Source organism: Globicephala melas, chromosome 17 (assembly GCF_963455315.2).
Source record: "Globicephala melas chromosome 17, mGloMel1.2, whole genome shotgun sequence".
NCBI lineage: Eukaryota > Metazoa > Chordata > Mammalia > Artiodactyla > Delphinidae > Globicephala > Globicephala melas.
In genome coordinates this window covers 12,206,728-12,228,071 of record NC_083330.1, presented here as the reverse complement: position 1 = coordinate 12,228,071, position 21,344 = coordinate 12,206,728, and the positions used below count along the sequence as shown (strand labels likewise).

Sequence of the window (21,344 nt, the reverse complement as noted above, 5' to 3'; positions counted from 1 at the left end):
CCATGTCTTGGTATTGTAAATAGTGCCGCTATGAACACTGGGGTGCATGTATCTTTTCGAATTAGAGTTTTCTCCAGATATATGCCCAGGATTGGGACTGCAAGATCATATGGTAGCTCTATTTTTAAGACACCTCCATACTGTTTGGGATTAACATATACACACCACTATATATAAAATAAACAACAAGGACCTACTGTATAGCACAAGGAACTATATAGTCAATATCCTGTAATAATAACCTATAATGGGAAAGAATCTGAAAAAGAATATATATATGTGTAAGTGAACCACTTTGCTGTATACCTGAAACTAATACAACAGTGTAAATTAACTATACTTCAATTTTAAAAAATGGTTAAAAAAAACGAGATATAATTGACATAAAACACTGTATCAGCTCCAGGTGTACGATATAATGCTTCTATACTTGTATACATTGCGAAACGATGACCACAGTAAGTCTAGTTAACATCCATCACCACACAGTTACACACTTTTTGTGTGTGATGAGAACTTTTAATCTGCTCTCTTAGCTACATTCAAATACGCTACCACAGTCCCCATGCTGCACATTACAACTGATGACTTATTTTATAACTGAAAGTTTATACCTTTTGACCACCTTCACCCATTTCGCCTACCCCCCAACCTCTGGCAACCACCAATCTGTTCTTTGTATCAATGATTATGAATCTGGGTTTAAGATTTCACATATAAGTGAGTTCGTGCAGTACTTGTCTTCCTCTGACTTATTTCACTTAGCACAATGCCGTCAATGTCCATCCACGTTGTCACAAATGGCAAGATTTCCAAAATTGTTCTTAATAATTAAATACAAATAATATACATTCATTGTAAGAAATTCAGGAAGATGAATAGTTTTTAAAAAGGGGAGGGGCTTGTGGGAATGTAAAATGGTACAGCCAGTGTAGAAAACAGGTGGTTCTTTGAAAAGCTATACACAGTTACTGTATGACCCAGCAATTCCACTCTTCAGTATATATCCAAAAGAAATAAAAACATATGGGCACACAAAAGCTCACACACACACACATTCATAGCAGCATTATTTATAATAGTCAAAAAGTGGATGAATGGACAAACAAAATGTGGCATATCCACATAATGGAATATTATTCAACTATGAAAACAAATGAAGTACTGATACATGCTACAATATGAATGAACTTCAAAAACATTATGCTAAATGAACAAAGGAAGATTTAAAACTGTATGGTTCCATTTGTATGAAATCCCCGTAACAGGCAAATCCATAAAAATAGAAAGTAGATTAGTGGTTGCCAAGGGTTGGGGGAAAGGGGAAATTAGAAAATATAGTTTCTTTTTGGGTTGATGTTAATATTAGCTTAGACTTGGGTGATAGAATAAGATAGTGATGTGGTTGTACAGCATTGCAAGTATACTAAAAACCACTGAATTGTACACTTCAAAAATAGATAAAATGGTGAATTTTATGTTATGTGCATTTTATTTCAAAAAAAAATTAAAGGTGGGAATCTTCATTCTTAACACCCCTACTATATTAATTTTTTCTCTGCACAGTTAAGATCATGCTATATTTTAAATATTTTATTTTACTGTTTTTCACCTAAAAATACAATGTATTCAATATATCAAAAGGTCTTTGCCATGTGGTTAAAAATTCTTTGTTAGCAATCACTTTTGATAGATGTATGATGCTGTATTAGGACACACTAAAAGTTACTCAGTGGTTCTTTCACTTTAGGATATATATATGTACTTTTTACATATATATATATATATGGCTTCCAACTTTTGACTGTACAGCTTTCACTACTATAAATAATGCTGCAAGTGACAATCACTGTGCACAACACTGGAACTGCATTTACGATTTTCACTACAGATTTTTAAAAAGAAAAGTATTTGCTCTGAACTATAAACCATTTTTAGGCTTTAAGTAGTTTGTTAAGCTAATTTCCAGAGAGGCTGTACCAATTTCTACTCTCCTAGCAATACATGAACATCCTGAAGACTTTCTCCAGCCTTGATTAAATGTTAGTTTATATTAGCATCTCTCATAGTCTGGTAAGTGAAAAATAGTATTTTAAAGAGACAGAACTCAATTATATTAGTAATCAGTGAAATGCAAATTAAAGCAACAATAAGATACCACTACCCACTCACCAGAATGGCTAAAATTGAAAAGACTAATGATACTAAGTGTTGGTGAGGTGACCCATGTGATCTCGTACACCGATGGTGGAAGTGGAAATTGGTACAATCACTTTGGGAAACTATTTAGCATTATCCACTAAGATTAAACATATACATATTCTACAACCAAAAATTCTACTCAAAGATACATCAGAAATGCTTGCACATGTGCAGCAAAAGATATGTTAATGTCAACATTACTCATTAGAGCCAAAAAACAGAAATAACTCAAATGTTGATCAGCAGAATTGTGGTATATTCATGCAATGGGGTATTATACAGCAATGGAAATGAACAAACTACTGTATAGCTATATGCAATAACACTGGTGACTCTCAATTGTTGAAAACAAGCCAGATATAGACCATGTAATATATGATTCTATTTACATAAAGTTCAGAAACAGGGCACATTAATCTATGCTGCTAAAAATCAAGAGAGTAATGACCTTTGAGAAGGAACAGACATTGAGAAGAGGCATGTGAGGGGCTGCAGGGGTGCTGGCAATGTTCTATTCCTTGGCCTGGGGTGGAGAGGGGGGATACTCAGATGTATTCATTTTCTCATAATTCATTAAGCTGTACAATCATGATTTGTGTTCTTTTCTATATGTGTTATAATGCAATGAAGCTAAAATAAGGTGTTTCGCTTCATCTGCATTTCTTAAATAGTAAAGAAATGTTCAGCTTCTCTGGTAATTAATCAGCCACTTGCATCTCCTCTTGTGTAAACTGTTAATGTGTTTTGTCTTTTTTTTGGTGCCTTAGGAATGTATTATCTGCATGAGCTCTTTTATTAAGTATATTTATCTACTGTCCTTTATCACGGGAAACTTTTTATATTTTTGGTTTTTAATTTCACTTGTAATTTTTGGAGGTCAAAAGTTTTTATTAATCAAATTTGTCATTATTTTACTTTGTAATACATCATTCACTACCAATATCCTCAGAAAACCCTTTTCTATCCAAAGGTCAGAGAAATAATAATATTTTGTTTGAGTTTTTAAATGATTTAAAATTCAATTTTAATAAGTTATCTTAAAAATAACCTTCCCTCTATTGAAGTAAAGCTATTTTTGAAGCACATATCCCACACATAATAAGAATAGACACATAGATGGTGTTCAAGATACACTTGCTGATTGGCTTCTCCTCTAACTCTCTTAAATCTGTACTATTTTATAAACAGTTTGATGTTCAAATGAAGAGTGTGAAAATTAACAAAGTTCCATTAACAGATGAGATCCAGAAAATGTGAAATGTCACTTTTTATTAAAAAGAAAATGTCAGTTAAACATTAAGTTGAAAAAAAAAAACCTCTTGGTTATTTACCTTGGGGTGCTGAAAAATGTCCTCTACCTTAAACAGAATAGTGGTAGTTACAAGGTGCATATGTATGTAAAAATCTATTGGGTAGTATACTTAAAAATTGTGTATTTTATAGTATGATGTTAAAATAATCAAATTGGTTTTAGTTGAATTTCAATACCAAATATAACATCTTTATAATACTACACTTCTAGATCCAAAATGAATACTTAGAATTTAACATATACTGTCAGAGGTTCTGAGTAACACTGTTCAAAATACCAGGAGAAATAATAAACACCACCGCCATTTATTCCACACTTATTCTATGTGAGGCTCTGTCAAAGAATGAGACATATTCAAGCTCTCAATGTACGAATTTCAAAAAAGCCAGTAATATGCCAATTCAAAGTAATCTCAAGTGCATATAACAAGAGTTAAACATTAGAAGGGTACATCTAAGCTGAAGATAACATAGAATTTGTCCTAGGGAAAAGACATAATGTTTAAAAAATAATTATACAAAGAGCCAAGTAATAACAGGCTCTCTGCTAAGGAACACACCAGACACAGGAACCCTGAGTTCAAGGATCCTGCCCAATTCTGTGCTCCTCCACCACCTGCTGGGGGCTCTGCGTGGAAAGTTGGCTGCTCCCCTTTGCGGGGGCTAATCCCAGAGCTACAGCAGGTGCTGGACCTCCCCGTGACCCTCGTCCTATCTGTGAGCATCAGGGGAAATGAAACCCAGAGCACTGGGCAGAAGACCTTGGTCACAGGAAGTCCAGCTCCAGTATTTTACTAATTTAGTAAATTAAATTAAGTTAAAAAAGGTCAGAGCACCTGCTCAGAAGATAGAAGCCCTCTATAAACTATAAAGAACTATAAAATGGTAATAATCGTTCTGAGGACAATTGCTAAAAACATAGTCCTTCAATGTTGTGATTCTGAAAAGACTGTTAAAAGGTGCCATGACTGCATCAATGTCCACAGGCAGCCTTTACATCTACCCAGACAGGTGAGCTGCAGAAACGTTCCCCAGATATTCTCCTTGGTTCTCTTTATTCTTCTTAGAATGTTAATACTTTATACATACTAAACAATATAAGTAACATACATGCACATAACAAATCACAATAAACATAATGAACACCAATGAACCAATTACCAGACTCAAAATGAAAATACATCTCAAACCACAGATCTACCTATACCTTCTAGGTATTTCTGATATGACCCACCCTTCTGCCTTCACAGGAGCTGCTGGCCTACCAGACACACATAGGGCTGGGAAAGCGCCCTCGTGTTAAGTGGCTGCCTGGAAGGTTGTGCTGAGAAGGCCTGAAGGCCTTGTCTGGGATGAGAGAACGCTGACCCAGGTCGCACAAGAAGTGGTAGCAAGTGTGCCTGGCCCTCGCCAACTCCTTCAGCTTCATCTCCTTTCTGTAAACTTACTCTGTGTTCCAGTCGTCGTGAAATGTTAATACGTGAGCATGCTGAACAATTGCAGGCTCTTTGTAGACTCTGTTACAAGCACTGCTCCCTTGGCCTAGAATGCTCTCCCTAGCTTTCTTCTTGAAAGACTGCACATCCTTTAAGTTCCAGGAAGCCTTCCTTGACACCCACCCACCCCAAGAAGAGTTGGCCACGTTTTTCTCTGTTGTCTTCCAGACTTTTTTCATAAAACTTTCTTTAATTGCTTGTTTCTACACCTGTTTCTCCACGTACCTGGAAGCCTATGCCTCTGGAAGGTAAGGATAACACTAATTTCTCTTTTTATTCCCAATGCACACAGAGGTACATACGAAATGCTTTCTCAATGCACGAATAAATATAACATCAAATAATTAGCAAAATGTTTTAACTGTGCAAATTCCTTTCAAGTTTAATCTACAAAAAAAATACAAGTACAATAGGAAGAAAGAAAATAACTAGGGCCTTGAGTTGATGGAGAGAAAAGAAGATTAAGAATACCAGAGGAAAAATTCTTGAGGAAGATTTCACAAAAATATACAGCACAATAATATTCCACAGAATGTATAAAACCTGGATCAGTAGCTTATTCAATAGTCTTAGGTTGGGTTTCAGTGCCTCCTTAGAACACGATGAAAATTACTTACTGGTTGTAAAGTTCTGGATGCCTAACTAAGTTCTGAATGAATTCATTCAGTCCCGCTCTTCTCTGTTTAATAAAATCTGTTAGGAGAGACAATACTATTATGATTATTTATATCAGACTGTAATTATCATCAATACAGTTATACAAGAATAGACAAGCACAAGATAGTGAATTTTGATTAAGAAGTTATTTCTTAATTCATGTTTCTTGATATACAATAAGGAATACTTACAAATATATATTTCTTAAATCTGTAAATACAATTATTATAAAATTAAAATAAAGCAGGTAGGACTTCCCTGGTGGCATAGTGGTTAAGAATCCTCCTGCCAATTCAGGGGACATGGGTTCGAGCCCTGGTCCGGGAAGATCCCACATGCCACGGGGCAACTAAGCCCGTGCGCCACAACTACTGAGCTTGCACTCTAGAGCCCGCGAGCCACAACTACTGAGCCCGTGTGCCACAGCTACTGAAGCCTGTGCACACAGAGCCCGTGCTCTGCAACAAGAGAAGCCACCGCAATGAGAAGCCCGTGAACCGCAACAAAGAGTAGCCCTGGCTCACCGCAACTATGCGCGCAGCAACGAAGACCCAACGTAGCCAAAAATAAGTAAATAAATTTATTAAAAATAAATAAATAAATAAAATAAAGCAGGTAACATATTCCCCAAAAGAAAATGCTCCCAAAAAATGCCTATTTTAGGTTCTAAACAGACTCACTACAAAACGTGGAGACACTTTGCTTTGTCCAACTCCTCGTGTACTACCAGGTAATAAGAATTAACACTATGACACTGGTGGCTGAAAAATCATGCTAACTTAAAAACAAACGAAATCAAGAAATACTGAAATTCTTGCAACTGGAAATTGTGATTAACTGGTTGAGTATTACCAAAACTCTGCTGCTAAAAATAGGTTTTTATTTTGTATAAATCGATTTCTCTTCAAATAGCAGAATTTAAAATTGAGAAATAAAAGTGATTTTCTATGTAAGTCATTGAAGGCTAGCATCATGCCTGTAAAAATTTTTTTCTAACTTTAGCCCTTAACACAGTGTCTTGGAATGTACTTAACTGATGTTTGTGAATGAATAAAAAAAATACCAAACAAAATGATTACACATTCTAGCATTCACAGTCTCCAAATTTCATATGCCCCATCCCTTATTTAACTCAACTGTTTTGTTACTTTGTAATTTTATTTTTCAGTAGTAAAGACAATCTTGTTTTGTTTTTAAAACTACCAAAAAAATGTAATTTATATATTGATTCCAAGATCCTATCAGCAAAAGGTTTGATATTAAACTATTTAGAATATAGAAGTATAGCTAATTCTGTGTATACTCTACAGAAAGATCCTTAAATTCAAAATGAAATTTTAACTTAGAAAAGTATAGGCAGAAATAACCCTTAAAATCTGCCTCAAGTATGTAAAACTTATCTTACAGAGGTTGGTAACCACCAACATAAAGTGGAAAAAAAAAGAGAAGAAAATGACACGCATGGACTTAGAAGCTGCAGCATAAGAACTCAGAAAGATGTATGGAAAAACTCTATATGGTAGCTGTCAAACACGGGGTTAAATTAAAAGGACAATTTCTTTCTTCATGCTCTAACTGTCCCATCTTTGGCCAGTGAAAGCCCCATCAATTGGGCCCCTGTGTCCTTTTGATAAAACCTCAGTATTCTTGTATAGCTTCTTTGCTTTCAGGCCAAGATATCCTAGGACCATCTTGTACATTTCTTGCCCAGCACCTGGAACTGCCATGGAAGTGTGGTTCCTTTAAGGGGGAAATGGTATTTAGAGATTACAACCTGGATGCTAAGGGTGTTTGCTGCTACTTATTTGTTATTGTTTTCAGGCATTTCCAGTGGAGAGCACTGGGAAATATGTATTGTTTTAGAAAGAGAAAAATAAATCATGATTTCATACTGTATTCCCAAGTTTAAAATTACAGGAATTTTTACTTAAAATCTTTGATTTTATATTTGTATCTCTTTCCTCTTCTGCTTAAAATTTTGGTTCTCATGACATTAACATAATTACAACATAACTCTATATTATCAATGAGACTATTGAATGCAGGATAAAATTTCTTTGTACACTTTTTTTTTTGCCATGAGGAATATAAAGCTGAGTTTCCATGTTTTAAAGTCATTTAAAGTAATTATTCTCCATGTGTTTCACCACCAATCAGAATACAGTTATATTTTTTCCTTGTTTATTTTCAGTTGTTAGAGACTTCAATATTGTTGCATTTGTTTTTGTTTTTAAATTGTTTAAAATATGCAAAGCTGTGCACAAGATTCATCCAGGGAGGTCTAACATCCACCTCTGTTGTCTCCAGTTGGCCTCTCCCTCCTTAAGGTCATCAGTTTTTAGTTTTTGGTTTATTCTTCCATTATTTCCTTTTGAATCTTCACATCCTTTCCTACACAAAAAATATACACTGTCCACATCTACACCTTGTTTTTTCCACTTAACCAGGTATTCTGGAGATCACTCCACAGTAATGCTCAATGAGCTTTTTCGTTCCTTTTTACAGCTGTACCATATTCCAATACTGGAAGGATGTTTCAGTTGTTTCCAGTTTTTGCTATGAAAAACAGCATCACAATAAACAGTCTCGTACATACATACATCATTTCCGATGCAGTTTATCTTTAGAATAGATTCCTAGAAATGTGATTTCTTGGTCAAAGGGAAATGTATATATAGTTTTGCTAAATATTACCAAATTTCATAAGGTTTGTATTCCCACCAGCAAAATATGAGAATGTCTGTTTAGCCAAAGCCTAATAAAATGAACATCCTACCAATCTTTGGTTTGTTGAGTATGACTTAGATTTGATCTCCCCAATGAAAGGCTTTCCAAAAATCTATAACATATAGTCTACTTCACTGTTGCCAAGTCATATACCACATGCTCAGGATTGATTTCAAAATGTTCTTCAATAAAAATCAATTTTTAGTATCAAATAATTAATCTACCAAACATAAATACCACAGGGCACTGTCTGGTATTTTGCCTTGAACCATGAAGTAGCAATGCTGCAGGTCTTTATCTCTTTGCCTCCTTCCCTGGATAAAATGATTCTGATTTTAGGGTTTAACTAAGGGCTCCACAGAACTCTAACCCAAGTTCAAGCCTCATGTTAATCACTAACATGTAGTTTGAATCCTCTTAAATGTCTGTCACTTCAAATTAATTAATTCTCTCATTCACCCAGGCCTGACACTTCAGTTATCTCTGATTCTCTTCTCTATATGTCTCCTTTACCTAAGCAATCACCAAGATTTCTTACAGATTTTTCATTAAAAGATTTCTTACACATGGCTCAATTTTTAGCCCCATTTCCACCTGAGTTGCAGCTCTCATCACCTAATTTGAGGACTACTGGAATATTCCCTTAACCAGACTCCCAGTCTCTATCTCGTGTTCCCTCTGCTGTGCCTACTATACATTATACACTGTTGGTTTCACATCATGTTGCCACTTCGCTCAAATATCTCTAAGGCCCCCATGTTGCCCTCACGATGTTTTTCAACCTATGCTCCACAGACATACTTCACTGCTGCACCAACAAAGCAGCTCCGTTTTTATTTGTTCTACACATTACATTTTTCTGCATCAGATTTCACTAGGAAAAAAGTGTTCTACAGCTAATAACAAAACAAGAGAACAAGAATACAAAAGCCACTGGCCGATAGAATCAATCCATGGAATGTGTAACTGGCTTTGCTGTGTCAACTCAATCGTCTCTTTATTAATGGATTCATGTATTCAAGTAACATTTATTGAGAATCTAATATTTATTAGGCACTATAATTAAATAAAAAAGATACAGTATCTACCTTCATAAAATCTACAGCCCGATGAGACAAACTGGCAATAATAATAAAGTGTGCTAAATTCTCCCAAGAGAATAAAAGTCTACATAAAATAGGGGAAGTGAAAAAGAACAGGGGAAACGAGAAGCCTCTCCATCCTGAGGTTCAGAAAGTGTAAAAGAATAAAGAGTCTCCAGCTGAGAGGGTTACAGGGGATTCCAGCACCCTCGCGGGGCGGGGCAGGGGGGGAACTCAGTTTTAATTACAGCAAGAACGTGAAAGAAATAAGAAGACAGAGGATAAAGGAGTTTGTTCATCGCAGGCAGAACTGCACAAGGTATAGTGAAAAGGTCTGGGAGGAAAAGGAATGGTATAAGGTTAGGTGGTAGAGAGGAAGCAAGATAAGCCATTTGAGAGCTCCTACATAAGGAATCACAGGTCTGATGGGTTACAAGGTTACAAGCAAATTAGTTTAGGAGGTAAGATGGTGGGGAGGGAGGAAACTCGATAGCATGTCAGGATCCACCTGTGGCATAAACAGATGACTTTACAGCATAGAATTTCTGGTGGATAGAGACTTCTATCTCTCTATAGGTCGCCATTTGTGTACTGGGTTAATTTCTTCTAGATTCTAGTTAAAAAAAAAAAAAAAAGTTTGAAGTTGAGGCTTCAGACATATATACAGCCTCCAGATTTCTGAGATCCTATGTGTCATCAGGCTCCCCAAGGGGGAACAACAGGACATTTTCTTGGTACCCCATTCAGAGGCCTGCAGGGTGCCGTGTACAGAGTACACATTTAGTAAATGTTTCATGGTTAGAAAAGTACTGCCCGTTATCCTTAATAATCAATAGATTTATCTGAAGCCAGACTGCTTGAATTTAACTTCCAAATCTGACTTTTACTAGCTGTAGGCGACCCTGGGCAAATCAGTCAACCTGTGCCTCAGTTTCCTTACCTATAAAATAGTGATGATAATAATACCCACCTCAAAGGGTTGTTGTGAGGACTGAATGAATTAAAACATATGAAGTGTTTAAAAACAACGGCTGGTACACAGTAAGCACCTTCCTGAGGCATTAATTTCATAGAGCATGAGATCCATTAGCTTTGTAACGTTATACTACTATACACTGCAATGAATATGTTAACTACTTTTTCAAACTTCAACCATCACTTATGGCTGGTCTATGAAGTTATTGCTTACCTGGATCAAAATTATCACCAAATATTCTCTTGGCAGGAATCTTCAGGGCCATAGCAGGAAATTGTTTCCTTAACTAGAATTGAAAACATAACATTACATGAACTTAATTTTATAGGTCTTCCAGGTATACATGTACCAAAACAAAATACAATCTGATTTTCAAAAAAATCCGCCATAAGACATACCTTTAAGTATATCATGATCAAATGTACAATATTAAATTGTACCAATAAAATACCATTAGTCTGACTAATCTCATTTTGTCCCAATAAAACACTTAGTATCTTTGTGACCTGGAATAAGTTACTTAACATCTCTGAGCTTCAGTTTTCTTGTTGGAAAATGGGGATAATCTTTGCACTTACCTTAGTGATTTGTTGTGAGGCTTAAAGAAAATCATCTATGTTAAGTGCTTAGACTAGAACCTGGAGTATAGGTTTTGAATACGTTACTCACTGTTTTGTTACCTCAGGAGATGTGATGTTTGTGTTCTCTCTAAGTGAACACACTGACAATTGTTTTCTGAGAAAGCTGATGAATTTTGCTTTCAATACCCTCTGCTCTAGCCTTCCTCCTATTAATAATTGTTTCTCAGATTTGCTTATCCCCAGAGAAAGAAAAACTTCGTCCTGAAGAAATTAAATTTGGGCAGTAAAGCCATAAAAATGGGTAAATGCTTATTTTTACTGTAAGCTTGATGTCAAAAAACCACACATACACAGTCTTACCAATCCTTGCATTCCTCTAGTAAATTTAGATGTTTTAGAAACAACAACCAAACATACACTATGTATACACAAACACACACACATTATATATATACCTCCACTGACAGGAAATACAAATAGGAGAATGTATTAATCACTCTATACCATGAGCATGCTCTCAGCAAAATTCAGAATGAAAAATCTGCAGACAAATGACCCTGTTTCTTTCAACAAAAAATTGTAAAAAAAAAAAAAAAAAAGGAAAGAGAGGTGGAGGGGAAAACAGTGATTAAAAGACAGGTCATAAAATCAACTATATTTCAACAAAATATTTTTTAAAAAGTTAAACAAAAAAATAAACTTATAACAATGTTAAAAAAAAGACACTTCAGGGCTTCCCTGGTGGCGCAGTGGTTGAGAGTCTGCCTGCTGATGCAGGGGACACAGGTTCGTGCCCCGGTCCGGGAAGATCCCACATGCCGCAGAGCGGCTGGGCCCATGAGCCATGGCCGCTGAGCCTGCACGTCCGGAGCCTGTGCTCCGCAATGGGAGAGGCCACAACAGTGAGAGGCCCGCGTACCAAAAAAACAAAACAAAACAAAACAAAACAAAAGACACTTCATAGACTTATCAACCAGTTTATATGACATTAAGTATTTGACATTAAGGCATTATTGTTAATTATTTTTAGATGTGATAATGATATTGTATGTATATTTTTTAAAGAATCTTTATCTTTTTAAAGATGTATACAGAAATATTTATAAATGGAAAGACATGATGTCTGAAATTTGCTTCATAATTCAGTGGGCTGGCTAGGGACAGAGATGAAACAAGAATGGCCGTGTACGGTAATTGCTGGAGATGGATGGCACATTACATTATCTTCTCTATTTATACTAGTCTCTCTACTTCTGTATGTGTTCAACAAGCTTTTAATAAAAAGCTTCCAAATGTAAACTACAGTCATAAATACACATTTAAACTGACAGTTAACATTTTACAGATTGGAAATTTCACTTTTTTCTTTATTCTAAAAGGAGCATAGGGAAAGAATTTGTGTTTTCAAACTTGGAGAAATCCAGTCCAAGTTTAACTTCACTTCTGTAGTTTCAAAGAACACAACTGATACCATTCCCCTGTTTTTTTCTTAGCTCCTCACCACAAAAGGCAGAATTGGAAGGAGTTACATAAGAAGAGAGGAAGACACAGAAAATGGGAAAATAAGAAAAAGATGAAAAAAGGAAGAGAAATACAGGAAAAATGAGGGAGATGGATGGTAAAGACTCAACTAACATTAGGGAGAATTTTCTGCAAAAAGCTTAACATGGGTTGCTTGATGGAAAGAGAATTAAAGTGATCATATGGGAGGAGTGCCCCCAATAAACTTTCCTACTTTACCTTTATAACTAAAGATACTCAAATATTAACACCTAACTTTCATGACTTAAGGAAACACAGGAAGTTGTGCAGCTAGACAACATTTGATTCATTCTGGCCCATTTAGGAAGTAATTTACCTCTTAACTGAGATATGCTTACCTTCCCCCATATTTAAAATATTTTACAAATGATAACCCATAGACATATATCCATCTAACACTATTTTTAAAATCAAGAGACAGGGATAAGAAAACTGAAAAAGTTAACTTTTAAAATATGAAACAGTTTTTTCTGGAGGATGCCTAATAATCTACTATTTTAAAAATAACAACATGAGGAGATTGCTATTTATTGTTAGAGCAGAAGAAATTTAAATTTGTGATTTGAGGCCCAATTGCTTTTTTTTCTTAACTGAAGCAAAGCTTGGAACCCAGAGCTGTCTCAATAACCTGGGGTCTCTAATGACCAACAAAGGCAGTGTCCTCTGGCCTCCTACGTATGCATAACCTTAAAGGCAATGCTCTCCACAAACACTGGTCCCTGTGTAAGATCTGGCCTGATGTGTTAAAATGACCATGGTGCTCTAGCTTCCTATGGTAGAAACTGTAACTGTAAACACTGGATGAAAAATAATATCTGAACTATGAATATATAAAACAGGTTTTAGTTATTTAAATAACTAATGATCTCAGGTAACTGTCAGGCTTTTGAAAGTCAATATTCATTTCAGCTGTGTTAGCTACTTAAACTCTGGAACCTTAGACTAATTTCTAACAGAGAATGAAACCATGGAAGGTAGGTAGGCTTATGACAGACTTTCAGACCTAAAGCTTATAGTTGGGCAATTTAACCACAAAGAGCATGATAATTAACAATTATTAGAAAGGTAGGTAGAAAGGATTTATTTCTAATCTCCTATGACACTGAAATGTATTTTAAGCTGTATATTTAGTTTTCATATCTTCAATAGTTTATCTGAAACTTCTCAACAGTCCTCTCTCCACCCTTTTGGGTAAGAATTCCAAAGTCAGGATGTTTTGAAGAACCCCTTACCCTTTTCTGCTTATCTGATATATATAAGTATTATTTAATTATCAAATAAATCTCATTTTCCAGTTTTCTCAGGTGTTTTGTTTTAAATAAAAATCTTGTAGACTGACTGTTACTTACAGTGTTGTAAAGCTTATCGAACTCCGCATATCTTCTGAAGACAAACCACTCACTCCTGCCCACTGAAACCAGAACTTTATAAACCTGTGGAAAGAAAAAATAACAAAAAAATTTGATCACACAAAAAAAGCACATTAGCTATTTACATATGCAAATAACCTGCTTTCATACTCATGAATCTGATATTAGACATTACTATTTATATGTGATTCTCCAAGATACAGAAGTATACCAACTGAAACTTATTTTATCTTGTTGAAAAGTGTTTTATTTTTAAAATGTTATGAAATATTTCCATAGTTTTCAGAGAATAACACAATGAATACCCATGTACTCATTATTTAGATACTCTGAATTCTGACATTTGGCCATTCTTGTTTCAGATTTTCTTCCCCCAAAATAAAACATTATAGTTTCAACGGATGCCATTCTGCTCTCTTCTTCCCCAACAGTAACCACTACCACGAAATGATAAAGTATTTTCAAAAGGAATGCCTGGAACACAGTAAACACTAAATTATTAGTTCTCTTCCTTTCAGGGCATCTTTTACACACTATTTTTCAAACTAAGAATTTATCCTCAGATTTCCTACTACCATCTTAACCTGTGTTTAATATTTTCATATATACATAATTTCACATAACCACAGTCAACAACCCTATGAGGAAATAAGCAGAATAAATATTACAACCCCCATTACAGATGAGGAAATGATGGCCCCCCAAAGTTAAGTAACTTGCCCAAGTCCACAGACTTGTGAGACTAAAATCTAAATCTTCTAACCCTCCATGCACTAGAACAAGTATCAAATCAACAGTTATAATACAGAATTAACTCTCATAATTCGTCCCACAGATACTCTCAGAATATAATTCAACATACCAATGTACAGAAAACAATTTGGAACCCCAAAGATCTTTTATAATTTCTAAAGAGAAAAATAACAAGGATCCAGGTATATGAGGAAAGGTTCACTGATGTATGGCTTGGGTTATCAATCTCACTATTTTACAGTGAAGATTAGGGCAAAGAGATATTTACAATACAATTGTCCACAGTCTGTTAGATAACAGAGTAAACCAGGTTTATTTTAGAAGACGGGCATACAAATATGTATAAACTATCCTTTCCCACAAAAGACTGGAAAGCTACACTCACCAGTTCATAGATAGATAATACTGTGAAGAAAGATCTCCCTGATACTGCATATGATTATAATGTAGGAATTCTGCAGTATTGTTGAAGATATGGTCACATTAACAGGCCCCTAGTACGAGGGGCCCCAGAACGTAAAGCCATATCCCCCTGTGAGAAAGGGATCAGGTCTCACCTGGAAAGTGAAGCAAAGTCATTGTATCAGTTACCTGGATAAGTGATGAATCACTTAAGCAGAGAGAAAAAGAGCATCCAGGCACCCTATGTGAGCTACAGGAGTAAGAGGATTTTCTGGTGTTAACTAAGAGGACATCAAATTGTCCTAAAGGAAGCTACTGGGTGTAAGATATCAGAATCGTTTATAAGATGACACTGCTCCCATGGGAGAGAGTGCAGAAGTAGAGGAAAAAGAACCTAGTCTGGGTGCTGACAAAAGTTGAGCCATGTTTTTAGGAGGAGACTACAGATTTATCTCCTACAGCATTCAGGATCAGATAGGCCTGGAAGCAGGCCTGCTACCGAAGGATCAGATACTTAGGTTTATATGATTACGAGATTCTTGAACAAACAGCACTGTTTGTGCTGACTTCCCAGTGGGATAAGTTGGCTTCCCATAGATACTCAAGTACAGCCAAGATGAGAACCCAAACCTAGGTTCCAGGCCAAAGCAGTTCTGCTGCAACTCTATTTACAGGAGCTTAAGATAAAGCCCTGTGAAGTTATTAATTGGCAGGATGATTTATGAACAAGGGCTTATTAAGTTCTAATAAAGTACCAACAGGCAAAAACAAAACCTCTTCAAATTTTAAAAAACACTCTCATTTGCAAAAATGCACAAAATTTCACAGAAACAGTACAATAATAACAGTACAATAAATCTTATTAAGTTTTTTAAAAATATATTGCCTGTCTTGCCCCACCAGAATGTAAGTTCTTTGAGAGCAAGGGCTGTATCATTCTTGCTACCCACTGTATTCCCAGTGCCTAGAACAGCCCTGGCATAAGACAAGAAACTCAAGGACAATTTGTTGAGTGGATAAATGAAAGTATAATTTAGACTTGGTTTAAGTCAAGACATCCTAGAACACAGTGCATTTCTCTGTAAAGTCGTTTAAAAGACACACGAAAACTAGAGTATAAAATTATTATTGAGGGGCTTCCCTGGTGGTGCAGTGGTTGAGAGTCCGCCTGCCGATGCAGGGGACACGGGTTCGTGCCCCGGTCCAGGAGGATCCCTCGTGCCGCGGAGCCGCTGGGCCCGTGAGCCATGGCCACTGGGCCTGCGTGTCCAGAGCCTGTGCTCCGCAACAGGAGAGGCCACAGTGGTGAGAGGCCTGCGTACCGCAAAAAATATATATATATATATAATTGAATAGTTAACGCAGTGTCTATTTTTGTTCCCCAATAATACACAGACATGCTGAAGCTGGACAGAGTCTGTGCTGGGTGGGGTCGGGTCTATCTGTGTTGTGTAGAACCAAGTTTCCCGAGGACCGGGGACTGTACTGCAGTGATCAGCAACTAACATGTGAACTTAATCCTACTTTTCGTTCAACTTCAATTCAACAAATACTGTTCTAGGTATTGGTGAAACAATAGTGAGGGAAGTTCTTGCTTCAAAGAACAAATTAAGGGAAGCACACATAAATAAACCCAAAGTATGTCAGGTGGTGATAACTGCTATTAAAAAACTACACAGGGTAAGCAGGACAGAGTGTGAAAGGGGCAGAGTGTGAAGATGCTGTTTTATATAGGGTGGTCAGAAAAACCCTCTCTAACAACAAGGCAACATCTGAGCATCTGAAGGAAGGAAGTGAACAAGGGGATGTGGATAGAGCCTTGGAGAACTCAGGGGACACCTCTGGGGACAGCCGGTAAGAGTGACACTATAGGCCTCCTCGACCTTTTCACAGAAGACGTGGAAACACCTCTACCACGAAAAACAAAAGGACACCTGAGATAACCCATCGCCTGTATTTGCTATGTATGAACTTCCATCAAACTTGGCAGGAGGTTATGCCCTTGAAGGAGAGAATGGTCCAAAGGTAAAAGTAAGGAGAGGGAAGGAAGGAAAACTTCACACACTCCACTATCTTATGCTAAGTATACCGACCTCTTGTTTACCATCAATATGATGTTTCTAAAACTGGCTTATACGAATGTGGAAGAAATGCTGAAGATATTGCTGCAACATCTGAGGAGAGGCAAATGGCCAGACACACACTGCAATCTCTCTGCTCTGGGCTTCTATGCAGGGTGTGGAGGTATGCTTATTAAGGAAGGGAGAACAGAAGACAGAAGGGCTGTTTCCAGCTCCTTGTCTGAGGCTCTGGGAGAAAACCACCAGTGGGGGGCCCCACCCCACCTAGTTAAGAAGGCAGAGTGGGGTGGTCCAAGGGTTTAGTTTAACTCCTCAGCTTTCCTCAACTCCCATGTGACATGGACCTGAGCTGAAAGTCACTTGTCATGGCACTCAGCTGGCAGGGGCCGGGTGACCCCCTGGTCAGAGACCAGGGTAGACCACCTGAGTCAAGAGAAGGTGGAGGGCACGCAGAGCTTCAGTGGGGTCTACAGCCATCACGAGCGAAAGGGAAGCTGAGTCAGCAGTCAATCACCACGACCCTTGCCAAGCCAACAAAGGGCAGATCACAAATCAGTTCATCAACTGCAGATGCCAGCAGTGGATGCCAACAAAATGCCCAGGACTGGCAGATCAACCACAGCTGGATGTCTGCCAGACCAGTCACTCTACACCTGGAATGGCAAAGATCTAAACGATGACAAGAATGCCAAGGCTTCAGCAGGCTACCATGAGGTCAGTCATCAACTGAACAAACACTGTGAAAGGGGACACCTCTCCTGCCACAAACCATGATGCCAAGTTGGAGAAGGAGTGTGTGTTCAAATAAGAGAAAGAGAGCACAATGAAGACAGGCTGGGCATTTTTACTTAAAAGAACTGCTTAGGGCTTCCCTGGTGGCGCAGTGGTTGAGAGTCTGCCTGCTGATGCAGGGGACACAGGTTCGTGCCCCGGTCCGGGAAGATCCCACATGCCGTGGAGCGGCTGGGCCCGTGAGCCATGGCTGCTGAGCCTGCGCGTCCGGAGCCTGTGCTCCACAGCGGGAGAGGCCACAACAGTGAGAGGCCCACGTACCGCAAAAAAAAAAAAGAACTGCTTAAATTTTAGCTCAAACTGTTGAACAGAATTGGGTTAAATGAATTTCTTCACACTGCTCAGTGGGTGGGGTCTTACAAGGAAGGCCAGATCAGTTACAGACACGATAAATGACATTTTTTTCAGGGAGAGGAGGACAGCAGATCTCTGTATATACTAACAAGACTACTGGAACTAAATACAATACGTTTCATTACACTAATTAGAAAAGTGACTATTCTCCAAATAGCAGTCACTGACTGATACACTGACTCAGCCAAATATTCATTGTGCTTATTCTTTATAAAGTCCTACAGTAGATACCATGGTGATAAAAAGTAAAATTAGAAATGGACTTTACCTTTATGGTGAAAAAATGAGTTAGACTACTCCTTTAAAAATATTTTTAAAATGGAGATAGAAAATGACAAATGTCTTAAGAAAGATACTGTGGAAATTTCAAGACAGTGGTTCTTCACATGGGATCAATGACTTTTGGAGGCCATTGACCCCCTGAGATGTGATGTGTCACAGAACCACACGTATGCACATTTTCTGGTGAGATGGTCTATCAGACAGTTTCACAAGTTTCTCCAAAGGGAGAGGTAAACAGGCAAAACTCTGCACTAAAAAAGGAAATTGTATTCCATTATAGTACACAGAGAAGACTGTGGAGGATATATCATTTGAAAGATAAGTAAAATCTGCAAAGTCTGGGGAGGCCATTCTAGGTTAAGGAAGAACAGCAGAATTGGAAATATTCTCTACGTTCCATTTTGTTCCATATGCTTTACATTACATACTTACAGTAAACCTCTTCTTTTTCTCTCTGTGTTCATCAGAGCTGGGAATGCTTACACTTGGACAGCTTTCCTTGTAGTCCATGGTATAATCCCTTTGAGTTTACTGCCTCAAAAGGACACCAAAAAGTGAGTCCGAAGAAATAGTCAGCAGAGGACAAACACAATTAGCTAATCCAAAACATAAAACCTCTTGAGGTAATGTTCAAATTCCATCATGCAACCTTAACCAACAGAAAAAAAAAAAAAATTAGCAAAATGATTTTAAAATACCGTGATTTGCCATTCCTTGCTCACAGAACCCATTTTATGCTTATTCTGCCAGGAATTTACCTTTGATCAAAAGTCTCAGCCCAGGTGAGAAACACAGTTTCTGTTATGTCCCTGTCAATAGCTAAGTCACAATCAAACATTTACATCCCATCTACCTTCTTTTCTACTAAGAAACTCCGGGAGTTTATACACCATGGCTCATATGGACTAAGGGCTAAAAGGACTCTCAACTAAAAGGACTCTAGTTTGATGGATTTAAGAGCAGGGTTTTTCAAAGGATGGTTTTCAAGCTTCTAGCATCAAGATGAACAGGTGAAGTTTGCTTCAGATTAGGAACCTGTATGGTAAGCTAATTATTTAACCCCCATTTTACAAGTGAGGCAACTGTCACACAGACAGGTTAAATGATTTGAAGCCAAGCTGTCTGGCTCCAGGGTCCTGACTCTTACCCACTGTGCTAGGCTGCATTTTAACAACTATGGATAACTCTTAGGCACTGGACCCCTGGTCAGAGATATTACAGTAGATCTTCATACAAAACAAATACAATTATGCTAATATTATCATCCCACCCACGGACAAAGGGCTCAAGATGTCACAATGATGTCACCTTTGCTACACACAGTAGCCCCCAGTCTCCACTGACACCAAATAATACTTTTTAAAGGGTTAGTCTGCCAGGTTCCCTCGGTGATTAATTTCAGGAAGTCACTGTGACTGATCTAACAGTTGCAAATAAATTATATTCAAGTAACGATTTCAAATATCCATCAGCAGACATCAAATAATCAGGTATAATGAAATTTAATTGATTACAAAGGTGGTTCCTTTGAGATGATTCAAAGCCTACTTTGTTGGATTTGCTGCTGGAAATGCAGTCAGGAAGGATTTATATGCAGTTAAATTAGTTGTTAGAAAACATGGTCCCCTCCTAAGCTTAGGGTGCAGCATTTGTTACAAGTTAGAATACCCTAAAACCTCAGAAGAGTAGCTTCCCCCCCACCTCCACTAGACCAGGGCACCATCTTGACAAGAGCCTTGTCCTCCAGGCACAGTGCTCTTCTGCTAAGCAATCAGAGCAAGTGGAACCACAGCTCTTCAAAGGCAGGTGAGCCCTGTCCAGGAGCCCCAGGACCCACACCAGCGCATTCTGCTCCATCTGCAGCAGACATGATGAGAGAGTGAAGGTTATGGTGCTACACTAGCCACACCTGTCCCTTGAGAATGTGGATCCAGGGGGTGGTAGGGCCTGCTGGTACTACATTTACGTACGCGCTCGAAAGCCTACTGTGCCTTACCGTGCGTGGTCCGGAGGAGCAGAACTAAAGGAGAACATCACGCCTCAGGCCTTCCCTATGGAACGGACATTAAGATATGACATTAAGTGGCATCAGGAACAGACGACGGAGAAAGACCTGAGGGGGAAGGATAAGTTGTCCACACAAGGTGCCCAGGGGACATCTCAGCCTACGTGGACAGCAGGTGGTTAAATGTAGAGCCCAGCACTCAAGGGGCACACTCAAATCTGGGCCAGAAATACCAGTCTGGCAAGAGTGCTAAATGGTCCCCATTTGCCCTTCCAGATCCAACACCACGCTTCTCCCCCCGCCATGGCCCAGAAGGCGGGCCTCTGTGGATCTCACATTGAGGCAGCCTGCCTCCTGCCCTTGCCCTCTGTCTTCTGGTTGGGTTCATCCAATGCGAGGCACTAGCAGGAGATGGAAGGGTAGGACGTATTTAGTTCTCCTCCTCCCTTTCTAACAGGCAGCGGTTTCTCCACCCAAGGCCACAGTCCCCACCAGGTGACCCCTCTCCCACAGCTACAGTTAAAGGCCTGGGAGTAGTACGGCTTCCAAACACTGTTAGAAGGGGTGCTTCACCACGCCCTGCTGCTGCTGCTTCTGTCACCTCTGCCCACAACAACTTAGTAAATAGTCCCTTTGTTCGAGTCCCTTCAATTACTCAAGTGTGTCACGACTGATGTGGTAACTGCTACCAAGAATGACCCCAGGACACAGACCCTCAAAAATGGGATGCA

General features: G+C 38.2%; 1 protein-coding gene across 10 annotated transcripts in view; it reads right to left on the bottom strand.

The window, feature by feature from the left end:
* SGK3 (serum/glucocorticoid regulated kinase family member 3) overlaps positions 1 to 21,344 on the bottom strand; it is a 149,168-nt gene that overhangs the window by 34,182 nt on the left and 93,642 nt on the right. For 3 of the 10 annotated variants that reach the window (XM_030859627.3, XM_060286983.2, XM_030859626.3), the window contains exons 2-6: positions 20,605 to 20,659; positions 19,041 to 19,257; positions 13,924 to 14,007; positions 10,665 to 10,737; positions 5,627 to 5,702 (exon numbers count right to left, since the gene is read on the bottom strand). In XM_030859627.3, coding sequence (XP_030715487.1) covers positions 5,627 to 5,702; positions 10,665 to 10,737; positions 13,924 to 14,007; positions 19,041 to 19,118 — 311 coding nt within the window. In that variant the 5' untranslated portion in view covers positions 19,119 to 19,257; positions 20,605 to 20,659. The remainder of the gene's footprint in view (positions 1 to 5,626; positions 5,703 to 10,664; positions 10,738 to 13,923; positions 14,008 to 19,040; positions 19,258 to 20,604; positions 20,660 to 21,344) is intronic. The other 7 variants (XM_060286988.2, XM_030859630.3, XM_030859629.3 and 4 more) reach the window with 4 other exon arrangements.